Consider the following 16,730-nt stretch of genomic DNA (forward strand, 5'->3'; position numbering starts at 1 on the left):
TGGGGACCGAAACCTTTCCTGCTGCAATTTCACAGTGATCTCCCAGCCCAAAGGCAAGGGAGCTACAGGTTTGCCTGCTGGCAAAAGGGAAAAAAAAAATAAATTTCTCCCAAGCAAATATCTTGAGTTCAAAGCAGAGTAAATACACAGGGAGAATTCTGCCAGAATAAAGTACCCCCCTGGTTGTGCAGCAATTTCATGGCACATTAGCTCCTGGTCTGGGTAAGTCACGAATCAGTGGGGTTTTACCTGCCAGGGAAAGATGAGGGGTGAGGCCAAACCTGCTGTACCCTGTGCATCTTCTCTGGGTATGGCTCAAAAGAGCATTTCCAGAGCAGCTCCCTGCAGCTGAACCCCTGCACATCCTGCAGGGAGGAAGGACCAGCAGCTCTCTGCTACCTCTGGGTGCTCCCAGCCACGGGCAGCTCAAGGATGACAGCGTGAGAAGCTGGAGGCTCCACAAACCAAGTCAGCAAAACTTCCCAGATCTGCATTTTTCGCTCAAGAGCGGAAGATGAAACCTCCGGTTTGGGAGCCTCATCATTTCCACCTGCCCTTTAATCAGCGCTTCCTGCCAGCCCCACCGCTCGGCCCTCCGACTTCAAGCTGTTATTTTATTTTTATCACAGAAGGGGGCCTGCGGTTCAGCCTGCTGGATTTGGCAATTTATAAAACAAATTAAAAGGCTTGACAGGCAAAAAAAAAAAAAAAATTTGGTCAGGAAATACTGATAAAGGCCCAGCCAGCCCCAGGGGTGAGGGCAGCGGGGAGCAGACAGGTAAAACTCAAAATCACCTTCACACAGCGGCAGGAGCTTGTTCTGCAGCTGGGGACTCAGGTCCATGAGCAAACATCCAGCAGTTCCCATTCCTCCCGGAGCTGCCAGGGCTGGGAGGGCACCAGGGATCCAGCCCTGGCTTTGCTCCACTCCTGGAGGGGTTTTCCTCTAAGCAGAGAGGGTTTATTTGTGGATGGGGAGTCTCAGTTCCCAAGGAAGGGTCTGCCCTTGGGCAGGGGGATGTGGAAACATCAGCACAGTGTGTGCTAATTGCTCAAAAATGTGTCTGTTTGATAAATGGGATGGGGAGAAGTTGGGGTTTGGCAGCCAAGGGGCTGCTGTGGGGCTGGGGGTGAGCACTGGCACCAGAGGCAGGAGCCAGCAGGTGCCCAGGACTCATGGAACACGTTAAGGACATGGCCACAGTCCCACAGGCTCTGGTACATCCTGGGAATGCACAGCCAGGGATGGATCCAGCACGGCAGGGAAGGCACAGACAAGGCTGGAGCTCCAGCTCAGGGCTGAGGCGGTGACAGGAGACCTGCAGCTACACAGCAGGGGTGGGAGCCACCCCTGCACCCCACATCAGCACCCTGTGAACCCCCAGGAGCTCCCTGTGCTCCTGCAGTGGTCAGCACAGCGAGCCAGGGGCTGGCAGAACACCAGCAGCACATCCAGGCCTGGCCGTGGCAATGCTGCATCCCCAGCTGGCAGGATTGGGCCCCAAACCTCTGCAGAGAAACATAATCCCCCTTTCTTTAATTGCTTTCCCCCTCCCACTCGAGATGCAGCTCGATTGTGATCTTAATTAGGGGAGCAAGTACCTAAAAAAGAAAAGGGCAGCAATTAGACTCAAAGCGCTGTTACCGGGATTATTTAACTCGACTGGGCTATTCTGAACACTGCCCTCTAATCACAGAGGCTGCAAATAAAAAATATAAATAAATGCCTTTGTCAGGCACTACAAAGGCAGCTTGGTGCTCTCCAGACAGCAGGCAGGATGTATCATTATTATTACAATTATTCTGCTCCAATGATAAAATAACCATTAGGAAAACTGAACTCATTAGCAGGGTCTGACCCTCTTTCCTCTCCGTGAGCTGGGAGAGATTGATGGGAAGGCGCTGGCCAGGGCCTGGCTTTTAACACAGGCTCGAAAAGGAAAAATAAATCCAACTTGCACGGGAAGGTGGCCTCTTCTCCCACTGACCTTTGGGCGTTTTGATGAATTCAGTGGGCCAGGAAATGATCAGAGGGCAGCACAAGCAGCAGATGTGTCCGTGGGCCCGGCCAGGCCTGCGGGCAGCCCGGCACAGCCCGGCACAGTGGGCAGGAATTTATTGTTTATTGCTGACATTTCCCGCCTGTGCCCAGGGTGAGGCGAGGCTGAAGGAGCTTCTATTTATACCTGTGGGATGAGAGGCAAAATGTGGTGATAAATCTGTGCTCTGCTCCCTTCCCCAGCCCCTGTCCTTGCAGGCGCCTGGGCTGTGCTGGCTGGCAGATCTGCTCTCTCTGTAGCCTGGGATGCTCCAAGGAAAAGAATTTCTCATCCCAAGACATGGAAGAGCCACTGACACTCACAGAAAAAGCTTCAGCAAAGCCTGGAAGTGATGATGAAGCACACTCCTTCCCTTCCCAAGGCAGGTGTGACTGCCATTAGACAGCCCAGCAAAGCTCTACAGCAGGAGAAGTTGAGGTGCACACACAAAAACCCCACTATAGAACTAATTAAAAAGAAGTCCAAAAGCCTTAAGTCCCTCTGCTTATCAGCATTGCTGCTCCCAAGATAATCTGCTCACGGATTTTGTGCCAGGGAGATCAGAGTGGAGCAGTAAAAAGACTGCTGGGGATTGTCTGGATTAGCTCTCCCTTACAGAAAGCACAGGTTCAGTAACCTTCAGACTGGGTATTTTTTAATGCACTATAAAAGATAGGTCCCTATTCTTCTATTGCTTTAATTTTTCCTTGCAATGGAGATAATTTTAAAGGTCCTGAAAGGCAGCAAGTAATTCTGTGCACTTACAGCCCCATATAAAATGTTGGTAAATGACTCCTCAGGAGGAACAGAAATTATCTCCTGCCATTTCCAGGCTGGGCTGCTGAAGAACATTTTGATGGCTCTGTGTGTGCTCCTGCCTCACTGGACCATGGGGCAGAGCTTGAGGACTTGCTCCACGAGGTCTGGAAAAGCCTGGGGGTTATTCCTGGAAAACAGCACCAGCAATTCCTGCAGCTGGGGCTGGGCTCACCCAGCACCCACAGCATTCCCAGCCTGGGCACAGATCCACTCAGGACGCTGCTGTGAACTCAGGGATGGATCCCAAAGGTGCTGAGCTGAGGAGCTGCAGGCCCTGAGGGCTGGCAATGCCCCAAAGGCAGCACCCACCATGGAGCTCCAGCCATGGCATCACCACAGGATTCGACATCGGCCGGGAAAGGTGGTGGAGGCAGCTGGAAACGGGATATGTCTGAAAGTTGGTGTTCCCATCAGCCTTTCCATGAATCCTCTGGGAGGTTTTGGGACGTGTCCCAGGGCCAGCACAGCATCCTGGGGCATGAACATTCCCATCAGCAGCACAGGACTCTGATCTGTTCCTGCCAGCAGGGCAGGACATTCCCAGCCCTACAAAAAACCCCAGCAGGGACCAGATCCAGCACACAGAGGCAGGAAACCTTCCCTCCTCAGCAGATCCATGGATGTGGCTGCACTCAACAGGATCAGGAGCAAGGAACAAACACAACTTTTCTCTCTTGCAACTGTTCCCTGCCTGGCCGTGGGTTTTTAATTTAAAATCTGCGGCAATTAATATTTCTTTGTTTTGGAGACACGGCACCAGCCCCTGGTAAGCTCTGGAGCAGGGAGCTGCTTCTTCATGAGGTTGGGTGATGGATGCTCATCAGCTCTTCTGTCTTCTCCAGGAGGAGTGTTCAGATGAACACTTATCTGCTCAGAACAGTTCAGAGATGCAATTATGTTTTACAGCACTAAATGGTCCCTGATGTCAGCAGCAATTAGACTTTCAGCAATTTCAATTTAGAGATGGCCTTCAAATCTCTCCCGCTCTCCTCCTTTAATGAAATACGGTATTGCAATTAGCAACCCCCCAAAACTGCCTTCAGTGTTAAATACAAAGAGATCTGGGAACCCCATGAGCTTGAGCGTGGTGGAATGAGGGGTGGCACTTCTGTCTCTCCTCCTGCACCCTGGAACTGGGAAAGGTGAAGGGCTGGGCAGGCTGTGGGAGGAGGGAACCTCGTTATCCAGCAGCTCTGTGCTCCTTCATTAGCAGAGGTGCCAGAGGCCACGGCCCATATGCTGCTTCCATGGATGTTGGAGGAGGGATGCCCAGACAGACCCTGCTCACCCTCGTGTGCGTTCCTCTCCTGGTGCCCCGTGTTCACCTCCAGCACTTCAGGGTGTCCCTGGCCATGGGCAATCCCTGGGAAAAGGGAGGATCCTCGGGGGATGGGGATGTGCAGCCTGCATCACTGCTGGGATGGTGAGCAGGAAAGTGTGAGAGCTCACCCGCACCAGCACATCCCAAAAATCCATCTGTCCCCCAGGAAAGCAGAGAGGAGCTAATCCAGAGTCACCCCAAAGCTGTCCTGGGACACCAGGTGTGACACTGCCCTGTACCTGCACACATTTCCTCAGCTTGGGCTGAGCTCTGCTTGGCAAAGCCGTGCTCTGCTGAAATCAGCGGTGGTTTGTTTAGTTTCTTGAGCGAGAAAAATACTTCTTTTGGCCTTATCTGGATTGAAAAGACGATTCAAAGCTTATAAATAGCAGTTGCAGCATATGCTAAGGAGCTGCGTTTCAGAAGTAAATACCCTGCTCGTTCCTCGCCGTCTCCTCTGCCTCCCCCTGTCTGGCCAAAAGCACTGCCAGGTGACTTGCAAACCCTGCACCCCTTCAGACCTTCCTTCTTCTTTACATCTTCAAACAGACAGTAATTAATATCTCCATGATGGCTTTGCCTGCCTAATTATCTTCTTTGCTCAAAATAAGAGTCTTCCTAAATAACTTGTGTGGCGCTGCAGGCGTCACGAGCTGCCGTGCACCAGGACTGGCCTCTCAGCTGCACTTTGGAGAAGTGCTTTTCATGCTGCTGCAGCTCCAGAGCTCAGGAGGCTGCTCCTCCATGAATAAAACTGGGCATGAAGTGGAATTGGGTGGGTTTGTGCACATAGGAACAGTCCCAGAGAGCCGGCAGGAGCAGGATGGGGCAGCACTTCCAGGGATTCCTGCTGCAGCCAAGCTCTCTCCTCACCTGAAAACCCAGAGCCAAACACATTTGGAGGAGGGAAGGAATTCCAGTGTGACCAGAGCCTCTTTCCAAAGCCAAACAGCAGCTCAGGGAATGGGGAATTTCTCCAAGGGCTGGAAACTCGATTGCCTGTTGAAGGAGGATGGCTGCTCCCTCCAGAGCTGTCCCCAGCGAGAAGCCCTGGCAGTGCTCCCTCACAGGGACTGTCTCTACCTCTGCTCGTGCTGAGGCTTCAGAGACCTTTACAAATCCCTCAGGTACAAATTCCTGCTGGTGCTGTGAGGGGAAGGTGCAGGCAGTGGAGGGGCAGCAGCATTTGGGTGAAACCGGTGGAGATGGGAGGCGAGAGGCAGCTCCTCACAGGTGGCACATTGCCATCTAGCTGGCATTTGCTTATTTTCCTTGCAAACCAAGTTTCCCTGGCACTGTGCTGCCCGGCTGGGTGGGAAGTGTCCCTGGTGGCTGGGGACCCCGGGGAGCTGCTGCTGTCACAAGGCACCAGCCAAAGATGAGGTGACAGAGAGGTGTCTCGAGGCAGCAGGAGCGAATTCCCCCTTCCCAGCCTCCTGCCTGCTCCTCTCAGCTCCCAGCAGCTGCTGGTCCAGCAGCACCAAACCATCCTTCTGCACCAAACACACATTTCCCACTTCTCCTGCCTCCTTCCTTCCTTCCTTCCTTCCTGCTCCTCAGCAGTTCTGCTGGGGACAAACCCGCTGCAGGAAGAGTTCTGCTTCATCCAGCACAGGGCAGTCCCCCTGCCAGCCTCTCCAAGGGCCCTGGGATGGCAGCAGTGCCCACCACAACCCTGCAAATCCTCGCAGCAGCACTGCTGAGGCAGTGCAGGTCTGATGGGAAGAGCTGGCTCCATACAATTCCCAGTGATCCCAGAGCCAGCCCAGATGTCTCCACTCATTTTCTGCTGTGTTGGTTGGCCCTGCCTGCTCCCTGCCACTCTCTCCATTCAACAGGCTGCTGGAGATGTGTCCAGAACCACAAACCTGAGCTTCCCATGGCTGGCCCCACCTGTCCTCCTACCTCAGCCAGGTCCCTGCGCATCTCTGGAAGGATTCCACACACACTTCCCCCCCCTGCCACATCCCTGCTCCCTGCAGGTGCCAAAGCTGGGTCAGGTGGCCCTGCTTGGATGGGAGCAGACACTGCAGCTCCACAGACACTGCAGGCTTTGCTGGTGGGGTCTGGAGCACGACTCAGCAAAGGATTAAGGAGCAGGGTGCAGACATCCAGCCCAGGTGAGCTGCAGCAGGGCCAGGCAGGACCTCCCCTGCCCGCTCCACACAGCCCCGCTGGGGTTCTGGGATTCGGGCTGGGATGGCAGCTCAAGTCCTGCTGGAAAAACCCAGAACCTCCAGGCTGGAGCAGTAACTCCAGGCAGGAAGGAGCTTGGGGAAACCCAGACAATTGCTGCATTTCTCCAGGCAGGGGCAGCTCTCCTCCTCCCACCCAGGCAAGCCAGCAGCATCGCCTTGGCGTTGGAGGAGGGAAACCCACAGGCAGTGGGACAAACAGGAGGGAGCCGTTCAACCCTCCTCCTCCTCCTCCCGATGGATCCTGCCACGGCAAAATCCCTCTCCCTGCACCTCTCCGGGGCTGGGCTGGGCACATCTCTGAGGAGTGAGGCAAGATGTGCCCGGCAAAACCTCGATTTGTGGCTTCTGCACCCAGGCTCCGGCACCAGCACCCCCCGAGACCTCCTGAACCCCGTCTGCCCCCCGAGAGGACTGAGAGCACCGAAACCCCAGTGCTGTCCTGACTTGCAGGCACAGACAGCTTCTCCAGGGGAAATTTAGTGCAGGTGACTAATGCAGCAGCCCTGAATCACCCTCCAGAGGTGTGGGGGAGCTCATCCACACTCCCCAGCGTAGCTGATGGCTCGAGTCAGGCTGCACGGATCCCTTCCCTGCTCCCAGCCTGGGGAATGGGTACAGGCAGCTCTTGCCTGGATTTACAACTTGGCTGCTAAACATGGGGGAGTGACAGTCTCATCCTGCGCATTCATGCCAGGCGGTGTCCTCGGGGTGTCTGGGCCATCCCGCGCTGTCCCCAGAGATGTGAGACCAGCACTGCCACCTCCCTGCTCTGCTCCTGGCACCGCCTTTGCCAGACAAAACCCCACCACACCTCTGGCAAAACAGCCTCAGCAGTTTTGCCTGACACCTGTTACGCTGCAAGAAACACTTCCCAACACCAGCCTGGGTGAGAGAAACACCCGCCGGCCCCGGCAAGGAGCCAAGCTGCTTCCAGCACCCAGAATCCAGCATCCGGGATCCAGCATCCAGCACCCAGGATCGAGGATCCAGCACCAGCATCCAGCATCTGGGATCCAGGATCCAGGATCGAGGATCCAGCACCAGCATCCAGCACCCAGGATCCAGTACCCAGCACCCAGCATCCAGCACCCAGGATCCAGCAGCCAGCGTTGCCGATGGATAAATGCAGAATGCAGCACCCTGAGCAATTTCCATGCGAGTCTTCCACGCTGCACTCCGGGGGCCCGGGTGCTTTGGCTCTCACACACTCCCCTGGCCCTGCAGCCCGGTTGTTCCCGTTTCTACTCAAGGGCGATGGGATAATTAGAGCAGCAAATGACCCAAAGCCGGTTAAAGTCTCATTTAAGTGCCCGGCCGGGACAAACGCGGCTTTAGCTGAGCTGTTCTGGCTGGCAGTGCCAGAGCTGTCGCCTCTCCACGGAGAGCCTGACCCCGACACCGGCGTGGGGAGAGCGGCTGTGCCAGCTTGGGGCTGGCACCCAGCAGCAGCCTCTCCCAGAGGGGGACACAGGGACAGCCGTGCCACCCTGCAGCAGCACAGCCCTTCGGGGAGCCCTCCTTGGGGTCACACTCCGGGGTGTGGAAGCAATGGCAGCAGCGCAGTGGCCGGCAGCGGTGGCGAGGCAGGGCTGTGACATTCTGCAAAGGGAAAGGCACCGCCTGCCCGGCGCTGGGCCCTCAACAGCTCAGCCTCCCCTTCCCCCAGGACACGGCACGGCTCAGCAGCACCCACTCCCTTCTCCCCGCCATCTCCCGGCTCCAAACTTTGTGCTCAGCCCCTGGCAGGATCTGGCCCCCGGGGGCTGGGCTGAATGGAGCCCTTGGGGTTCCTGGAAGTCCGAGGGAAATCGGGTTATCCCGGTGGCCTCGGCCGGAGGAGCCGGGCAGCGGCTGCCTTGCAGCCGGGTGGGAAGGACGTTTCGGGTGGGGAGGGGTTAACCCTTGCTGCAAACACCTGCATCCACCACAACCAAAGCCTTGTGCTCCAAAGGCCCCCCTGGTCTCCTGCAGGGCTCTGACTGCGGCCGGGGGTGAGGAATGGAGGGATGGCACGCCGGAGTTGGCCGAGGGAGAGGGCAGAGCTCTCCCGGGCGGATGCCATCCCCACGGATCTCCCCGATGTGGAGCCGGCTGAAGCTGGAGCGTATCGCCAGCTCATCGGCAGCGTGGCTGGAGCAGCCTGCACCACCCAGCCGGATTAACAGGGTCTGAGCCCAGCCGGAGGGCTGGAGGCGCGGAGCCCAGCAGGGACGAAGCAGAGAAGTGCACCAAGCACGACAGCAACTGGTGGCTCTTGGGAGACTTCCCTACTTTGGGTTCAGCAGCCAGCCTGGCTGCGGCACGGGCTCTGCCAGGGCCCCCCTCCAGCCGGAGCAGCGCCGGGAGAGCCCCCCCGGCCGCACTCAGGGCTGCGACCCCAGGCACGGCCAGCACCACTGCGAGGATGCCCCTGGACTGGCAACCAGCCCCAGCACCCACCCTCGCCCTCGGCACCCAGCAAACTCCCACGGAAACTTAGGAACTCACTGCAATCGTCGGACTCGTAGCCCTCGGGGTCCACCTGCTCCTCGGGCGCTTGGCTCTTGGCCGGCTGCTCCGCGGGCGTCGTTCCGTGGGCTCCGAAGAGCTGGTCCACATCCTCCTCATCCTCTCGGGGTGCCTCGGCGGGGCTGACCGAGGGCTGGCTGAGAGCGGGGCGCAGGGCGCTGCTGCTGCGGCCGACGGCGGCGGGGAGCCCGCGGGGGAAGCGGGGGAAATAATCGGAGATCTGCTTGATGGGTTTGATGGGGCCGGGGCAGACGTCAATGGCCATGTGCTCCTGGATACTTATGGTCATTTTCTCTCCTTTTCGGAGTGTCATGCATGCGGCTGTCGCTGCCGAGCCCCCCCGGAGAAGCCCGTGCGGGAGAGGGAAGTTTGTGCCGGGGGCTGCGGAGGCAGGTGAGGAGGGAGGCTCCCTTAGGTGTTTGTGGAGCCCTGAGCCTCGGTGGCCGCACGCATGCTGCTGCTGCCAGCCCTGGCGCTCGCACAGCCCCTGATCCTGCCAGCGCTGCCTGGGAATAAATGAGCGAGACGGAGAGACGGATAAGAGGCAGGGGGTGGGCTCTCGGGTGATGTCACCAGCTAGCAACAAAGCGGTACCCAGCAGCGGAGGAATGAGGGATGTGGCCGGCCTGTCGCCCCGGCCGCACGGCCACCAGCCCGGGCAGCCGCCCCTGTCCCCTCCCCAGCACGGCCGCGGAGCCCCGGGGGCAGCCGGCACAGGCTGGGCTGTGGGGAGCTGGGGACGTGGCTTTGACCCATCCGCCTGTCACAGCAGGGCCGGTCCCTGCCAGAACCCTCGGGGGGGCGGAGGTCACCGGGCAGGGTCAGGAGCCCTCGTCCTGCTGTGTCACATCCCGGACGTGGAGAGGGACCATGACAGCCCCCAGGGTCCGTGACATCCCCCAGGGTCCGTGACATCCCCCAGGGTCCGTGATAGTCTCCAGGGACTGTGACAGCCCCCGAGGGTCCATGACAGTCCCCAGGGTCCGTGCCACCCCCCGGGCCCTCCCGGCTCACCGCAGGCTGTGCCAGGGCTGTGCCACATCCTGAGCCAGGGGCATGGATGGCACCAGTGCCCCCTCCCCGCTGCTCACAGGGGCAGGGACAGCCCCGACTCGGATCCCTGCTGTCCCAGCCCGCAGCAATGTCCCTTCCAGAGCTCAGCACCGGCAGGACGAGCTTCTGGAGCTGGGAACAAACCGGGGACTGAAGCAGCACATGTGCCCTGCTTGTGGCTCGGGTGGCACAGCCTCTGCCAGGCAGCGTGTGGCTGTGCCATGGAGCATCACAGAGAAGCGAGGGACAGGCTGGGCCAGGGCTCAGTGTCATTGTGGCCACTCTCAGCACACCTCCTGCACCTTCCTGGGCATGGCCAGGGCCCCAGCCCCAGCCAGGACAGACACAGGCTCCTGCCACAGGAAAACGCTGAGCTGTGCTTTGCTCAGGGAGTTGGTCTCAGAGTGCTGTTTTCACTCATTTCCCCCTATGTTCAAACCAATAAATCTGTGGCTTCACCAGCTACCCAAAGTGGACTTTTCAGCAGGGAGTGCCAGAGGAGAAACACTGTGAGAAAATGATGCAAAATCCTGCCTGAGTAACTCACCCTCCACAGGAAAATGTGTCTGAAATATTTCAGAGGAGCAGCCGCTCTGCTGGCTCGGTTCTGGGGGGTCTGGCCTGAGGCTGGGACACTTGGGGACACTGCTCAGCCACCACCACGTCCAGCTGCTCACACCAGGTGACCTGACACGTCCCTTAGCCATGCACACGGAGCTGCAGGCTCCTGCAGCCTGGCACACTATTAAAATCAAAGCTCTGTTCCTCAGAGGATTTCCCCCAAATCCCAACAAAATGACACCCAACCTTTCTGTCTACAGCAGAGTTCAGTTTTCATTCAGATTTTGGGAAATGTTAATGCATGTCTTTGAGTCATAACATACTGACACCAGGCAAACGAACCCAATTTACTCCTCACAGGGAAGTGAATGTTTCTCTCCTGAAGCATCCAAACTTGTCACTGCTCTGTACCTAGACATGAAGCACATCTAAGGATGATCTAATGACCTGGGAGAGCAGGAGACAGCTCGCTGCTCCTTTGTGTCCCTGCCAGATTTTCCCTCCGAGGTGGCTCCTGCCTGTTGCAGATGCAGTCTCAGACAGTTTAACCCCTTTCCCATATCCAAGGGTTCCCAGGATATGAATTCAGATGGAAATGCCACCTGCTCTGCACAGGGAAGCTGAAGATCTCGCAGGTGGGCTGATGCTGGGTGGAAACATCACGGCAAGCAGAAGGAGATACCTCTGGATTTGGGTGTGTTCATCCACACAGGCTCCATCTTTTGGTGCAGCATCCAGGATGTGGTGTGGACTCAGAGAGAATGAAGCAGAAATTGGGCCTGATGCCCAGAAAATAGCAGCAATTTCCTCTAAGAAAGGACAAATAAATAAATAAATAAAATCAAGTTACGTGTGAGAGCCTAATGCCGTTACTACCATTACAAAAGCGTCATCGTTTCAAAGGTTTCCTCAAAGAGCACGAGACCCAAATAGGCAAAGATTGTTTTATAGGACAGAAAATCAAAGCTCTGGGAATTAAGGTGAACCTCTGAGCTCTTCTTCCTCCTGCATCCACAGCTGGGATCAGGGCCTGGCAGCACCAACTGGGAGATGCTCAGCTCAGCCAGGGATTCAGAAGAGCAACAAGGGGGCAGAAAAGGCAGAATTGAAGCAGAGAAACTCCCTGAAGCAGGGCAGGGTCAGTCCCCAAGGGACACCTCATCACCAGCCTTATAGACCAAGAGAAACCAAAGCCAAGACTCACTACTTGTAGCACAGATGGGACTTTGTAGTCCCTGCCCCACCCCAAGCCTACAGAAAGCACCTGGAGCCTTTTCTTAGCTTTTGGTGAGTCCCAAAGCAGCTTGGCTTTAATAAACCACACTTTTCCTACCTTCCCATAGTGCCTGAGTGTTTGTTTCCTCCTGGGCTGCACAGCCCCAGATTTACTGGGGGCTTCCCAAACGTGTCACACTCGACAACACGGAGGGTGAAAGGGACAAAAATAGAAAGTTGGGCTAAGAGACAAAAGCAGGGCTTGCAGATACAAAGCCAGTTTCCAGGTAAAGCTCTTAATTCCCACCGTCTGTCTAATGCCCTGGAATGTGACTTGATTTGATCCCTGGCTCTGCCAGGGCCATTCAGAGCTGCTGCTCTGCCCACGCACGTGGCCTCTGCTGCCCTGGAAGGGGGAATTTGAGCTCCCCAGCAGCCCCCCAGGAGGGAAGGGAGAGAGTTTAAATGTTAAAATGCCAATTTTAACCACAGTTCTGCCTGGCAGGAAGCAAAGCCACTCTGCCAGGGAATATCCATCCCTGTAGGAAGGGGGGACAGCCTCCAGGGAAGAGGGAGGTGGTCATTACAGAGCCAGCATCAAAGCAGGGATGGGATGAGGGGGAAGAGCAATTGTTCCTGTCAAAATCCATGTTTTCCCCAAGAAAACAAGATCCTGAGCTCAGCACCTGTGACATTGTGCTTGGGATGTGGGATGCAGGAACCATCACCCCGACTCTACCCCAGGCTCCGAAAACACCGAGGTTTCTCTTCAAGTCCTGAACAGGGGCATGAGCACAGGTTTAAGTACATCCAGAAAAAGCCTGTGGCACTCACTCTGCCTGTGCCACAGCCCAGATTCCTCCTCTGGAGCTGCCCTGCAAATGGGCAAACAGAAGGAATATTCCTACAGCCCCCAAAACTGCAGCACACAGATTAAACACGCACCCAAAAACACAGGCTGTCCTCAGGACACATTTCAAACAATTCTCTTCCAAATGCTGAGCATCAAGTTCTGCTGTTCCAGGTTTAAATCAATGGGAGCAGGGGCTGATCCCAGTTTGATCAATTCCTTTCCAAATGGAAGGCACAGCATCAGGATGGCACATCCCACTGTTTGCCAGGGATTCAGTGACTGACCCACCGGTTCTTTATTTCTTGCTCAGCTCAAAATCTCTCTGAGTTCCCCTGCTCTGCTGGAGAAAAGCCTGGAGAGAGCACAGAGAGATGTTGCCAAATTAAAGCCTTCACTGCCTCTGGATCTCATCCTCGAATTCAGAGAGGTGGGACAGGGAGGTTTGCCAGTGTCTCCAGGGAGGTGACACAGGCAGCACCAGCCTGCACAGCCCTAGCTGGAATTTTGCTTTTCCCAACCATTTTTCAGGCTGAAAGTACCGGCAGCAGGAGGCTGTAGGTAGGAGGAGAGGGTGGGTAGGCAGGAGAGGGTGCCAGCAGGTACCACCAGCTCAATCTGGCTGCAGGACTGGGGAGCATCAACACTGCCAGGGGGTGCCAACACTGCTGGAAGAGACCCCTCCATCCCTCCGGGGTAACTCAGGACTGACCCTGCCTTCAGTTCCCCTGGCTGGCAGGTACAAAACATATTTTTTATTTCTTCCAGTGAGCTCCAGTTGGGCTGTGTGCATGGGAAGGGGGTTAATTGAAAAGCAACGTGTGCCTGGCTCCTTGGCTGGCTCAGGGCACTGTCTCCTGGCTGACGCACAGCTCCTGGCAGCTTCCCCTCAAAGATCCCTGCCCTCCATGGCTGGGGAGGCTTGGCTGAGCCCATCCAGTGGATTGCACTCCTTACCTGGTCAAACAGCCTTTGCATTTGCTAAGTAAAGCAATAATAATAATGGTGATAACTGGGAAACTTGGCAAAAATAATCCTAAGGAGCTTATTCCAGGCTGTGGCGATTACAGCTCCCCAGCAGCGCTGATATCCCAGTGCATCCCGGCCCCCACTGCTCCTCTGCTTGGATAATATCTGAGGTTATCTGTGCTCCAACAGGCCCTGCTAACAACCATTATTTGACCAGATTTAACCAGCAATTACTAGCTGTGAACAAAATCACCGTGGTGGAATACAACCCACATCCTATTACAACGCAGACACAAACAAACCCTTGCAGAAAGCCAGACAAGGGCCAAATGCCAGCAGGGGAGAGCCCTCTCCCCTCAAAATATTGCTTAAGGCTCCCAGAGACTTCATGAAACACCCAACCAGTGGCAAAGGTGGATGGAATCCTCCTGGCCAGCAGCTGCAAATGGACCTGGAGAGGAGCTCCCAGGAGGAGGGAGGGAGGCATCAGCTCTCCCTGCATCTTCAGGATGGGCCCAGAATAGTTCTACTTTTGGTAGGGGCTGATGTTTAACGTTTAGCATATGTTGCCATTTCCATGTGAATCCCAAAATAGTTGGTGTTTTCTTTTGTAATTTTAGTGCACTTGGCTTTTTTGGAGTCCTGTGGAACGTCTGCCCTCCTGCTGGGGAGGGGACCTGCTCTGCTCTGACCCTGACACCCCACTGCCAGCACTGCACATGGAGCAGAGGGGATAACTGGGGATTCAGCTGCTGTAAATCTCAGCTCTGGGGGTAAATCCACACAGGGATTCACCAGGGTGGGTCTGTGCACAGCCTGAGCTGCAGGAAAATCCATCCAAACCGTGCCCAGGAGGAGAGTGACATCCAATCTTGGGGCACAGCACTGCCAAGGGCTCAGTCCTCAGGGGGAGTTCCATAGGGATGAACCTTTTTGGAGTTTTTTTCTCTTAGATTTCTCTCCTGATCTGTGAGTTTCCCTGAACTCCAGAGCCTTAGCAGGGGTTTGCCATCACCAGGCCGGGCAGAGCCACCCTCTCACACAGCGCTGGATCTGATTGTTGTGAGATAAACGTAGACCCACTCCCTTGCAATCAAGGGAGGGGAGACTTCTGTGCAGCATCAACTCCTATTAGACTAATTTTATCTGCTCTCAGTGCCTTTCCAAGCTGGAGACAACGTCCTCTGAGATTATCCAGCTGACTTGTCTTAGGAGTTTTACCCTGCTTTTACCTCTTCCCGACAGTCTCCCAGCTGCAGGAGGATGACAACATTCCTCCCCAAGACTTTCCAGGCAGCCAGGAGCAAAGCCTGGTGTTAATTTTGCAGCAGCACCTTATCCTGTGGTGGCTGGGCCTGGAGATACGTGCTGGGGATGGGCACTGCTGCCTCCTGCACCCCCAGCTCTTCCCATTCCATAAATGTCCAGAAACAGAGTTCCCATCAGCATTTAGGGCCCGGCCCCGTTGCCATGGAAATGGATAGACTTTCTGCTCACATTTTGGTGGGAAGAGGCATTTCAGGAGTCACACCAGCTCCCAGAGTCAACTCAGGAGGAGCCAAGTGAGGGCAGAAAGCAGCCGAGCTCCACGGAGGCACTGGGGGGAAACTGCTCCCACGCCACGCTCCAGGAATTCAGATCTGGATGCAGGCAAAGGGAAAAATGCCACCAAGAACCGGCAGCAGAGTGAGCTCCAGGGAATCATGAAATAACATCTTGGGTTTGCAGTATTAAAGAGCAATTTGGCTGCATTAAGAGAGCTTTATAGCTGCTCCTCTCCCACATCCACGTCAGGGTAATGACATCCTGTCAAAAGCAATCTACCCAAACCCCCCTGTGCAATCCCTGCACCTGTCACAGCTCTGGGACTGCTCTGTCCTGGCTGCTGCTCCTCCCAGGGCTGGGACATGTCCTCTCCATCCCTGGATCATGAGGCTCAGCCATGAGCTGCGAGGGAATGATCCATTGTGGAGGCCAGGGCATTTTCCTGGCTCCATCCACAAATCCCAGTATCACACCAACATTAAAAAAAAAACAAACAACAAGAATGGAAGAGCAAGAAGAGGAGCAAGAAAAAGAAGAAGAAGAAGAAGAAGAAAAGACCCCACAGATTCACCATGGGATCAGGCTGCTGGAGAGACAAACTACCCCAGGTTCCCTGAAGCAGGCAGAGCTGCTCACACGTGCACCACAAAGACAAACTCACAGCAGCACCTGAGAGTCAGCAGGGAAGAAATTGAGGCCACAGCCCAGACAAGCTGGTTCCTGCCTGGAGAGCAGCATTCCTGGCAGGGCTGGGGCAGGCAGGATGCTCTCAGATCCACGGGCTGTTCAGCTGCCTGACCTTATGTCACCCAACTCAGGACAAAGTTTCTCTCCACTGAAGGGAAGCCCAAGCATTTTCCAGCTCTGTGGTGATGCAGGGGAAACAAAACTTGGGAGCAAAGAACACCCACCAGGTGCAAAAATGGGAGACAGGCGGCATTCCTCAAAACACAAACTTTGCAGGGTGCTGAGAGGGGCACCTCCCAGGTCACTCAGCAGCCAGAGGAGTCACTAGATGGCCCTGCTAGTCCTGTTCATCTGATCACAGCACGGATATTGAGAAATGCTGCTCTGCAGGAGCTGGGAAATCTGTGGCAGGGAGGTGGCACCTTGGCCAGGAGTCACCAGGCAGGTGATGGGTCCTTCCTGGTGCCACCATGCCCTGGATGTCCTCTTCCCTCCCCGAGAGCGGCTCCACCTGCCAGGGATGCTGGAAGCCTCTGCCTCAGCGTAATCATGTTGACAGTGATGGGAGTAAGAGCCAGGGAACCATATTAATGAACCCCGTGTTGCTGGATAATCATGACATTAGCCTTATTGGATTAGAACATTTGCATAATTTGGGCACGAGCTGCTACCTGCACGGAGACATATGTTTACATGAATTTACATCCATTTGCATCCCAATGAAGCTGCATCCTCAGCAGCCTCCAGGCTGACCAGTCACGGGCCATTGGCAGCTCCAGCCCAGGGCGCATTTCCTGCTCTCAGGACAATCCCAAACCACTCAGGAGCCACCAAACAGCAAAATTCTCCCTCCTCAAGGTGTTCCTCACACCTCACTCTACCCCTTGGTGGGTCAGGAGAACAGCCCCAGCCTCAGCACTGGGGTCACCTGTGAAAAACGAGGTTCACATTCTTTTATAGAATTT

At 55.7% G+C, this 16,730-nt stretch overlaps 1 protein-coding gene across 1 annotated transcript in view; it reads right to left on the reverse strand.

The window, feature by feature from the left end:
- Nucleotides 1-9,257, reverse strand: part of DOC2B (double C2 domain beta) — a 28,619-nt gene extending 19,362 nt beyond the window's left edge. Inside the window, exon 1 of the mRNA XM_058854139.1 lies at nt 8,865-9,257. Coding sequence (XP_058710122.1) covers nt 8,865-9,198 — 334 coding nt within the window. The 5' untranslated portion in view covers nt 9,199-9,257. The remainder of the gene's footprint in view (nt 1-8,864) is intronic.
- Nucleotides 9,258-16,730: the final 7,473 nt, after the last annotated feature.

The sequence above is a fragment of the Poecile atricapillus genome, chromosome 21, assembly GCF_030490865.1.
Source record: "Poecile atricapillus isolate bPoeAtr1 chromosome 21, bPoeAtr1.hap1, whole genome shotgun sequence".
Classification (NCBI taxonomy): Eukaryota; Metazoa; Chordata; class Aves; order Passeriformes; family Paridae; genus Poecile; species Poecile atricapillus.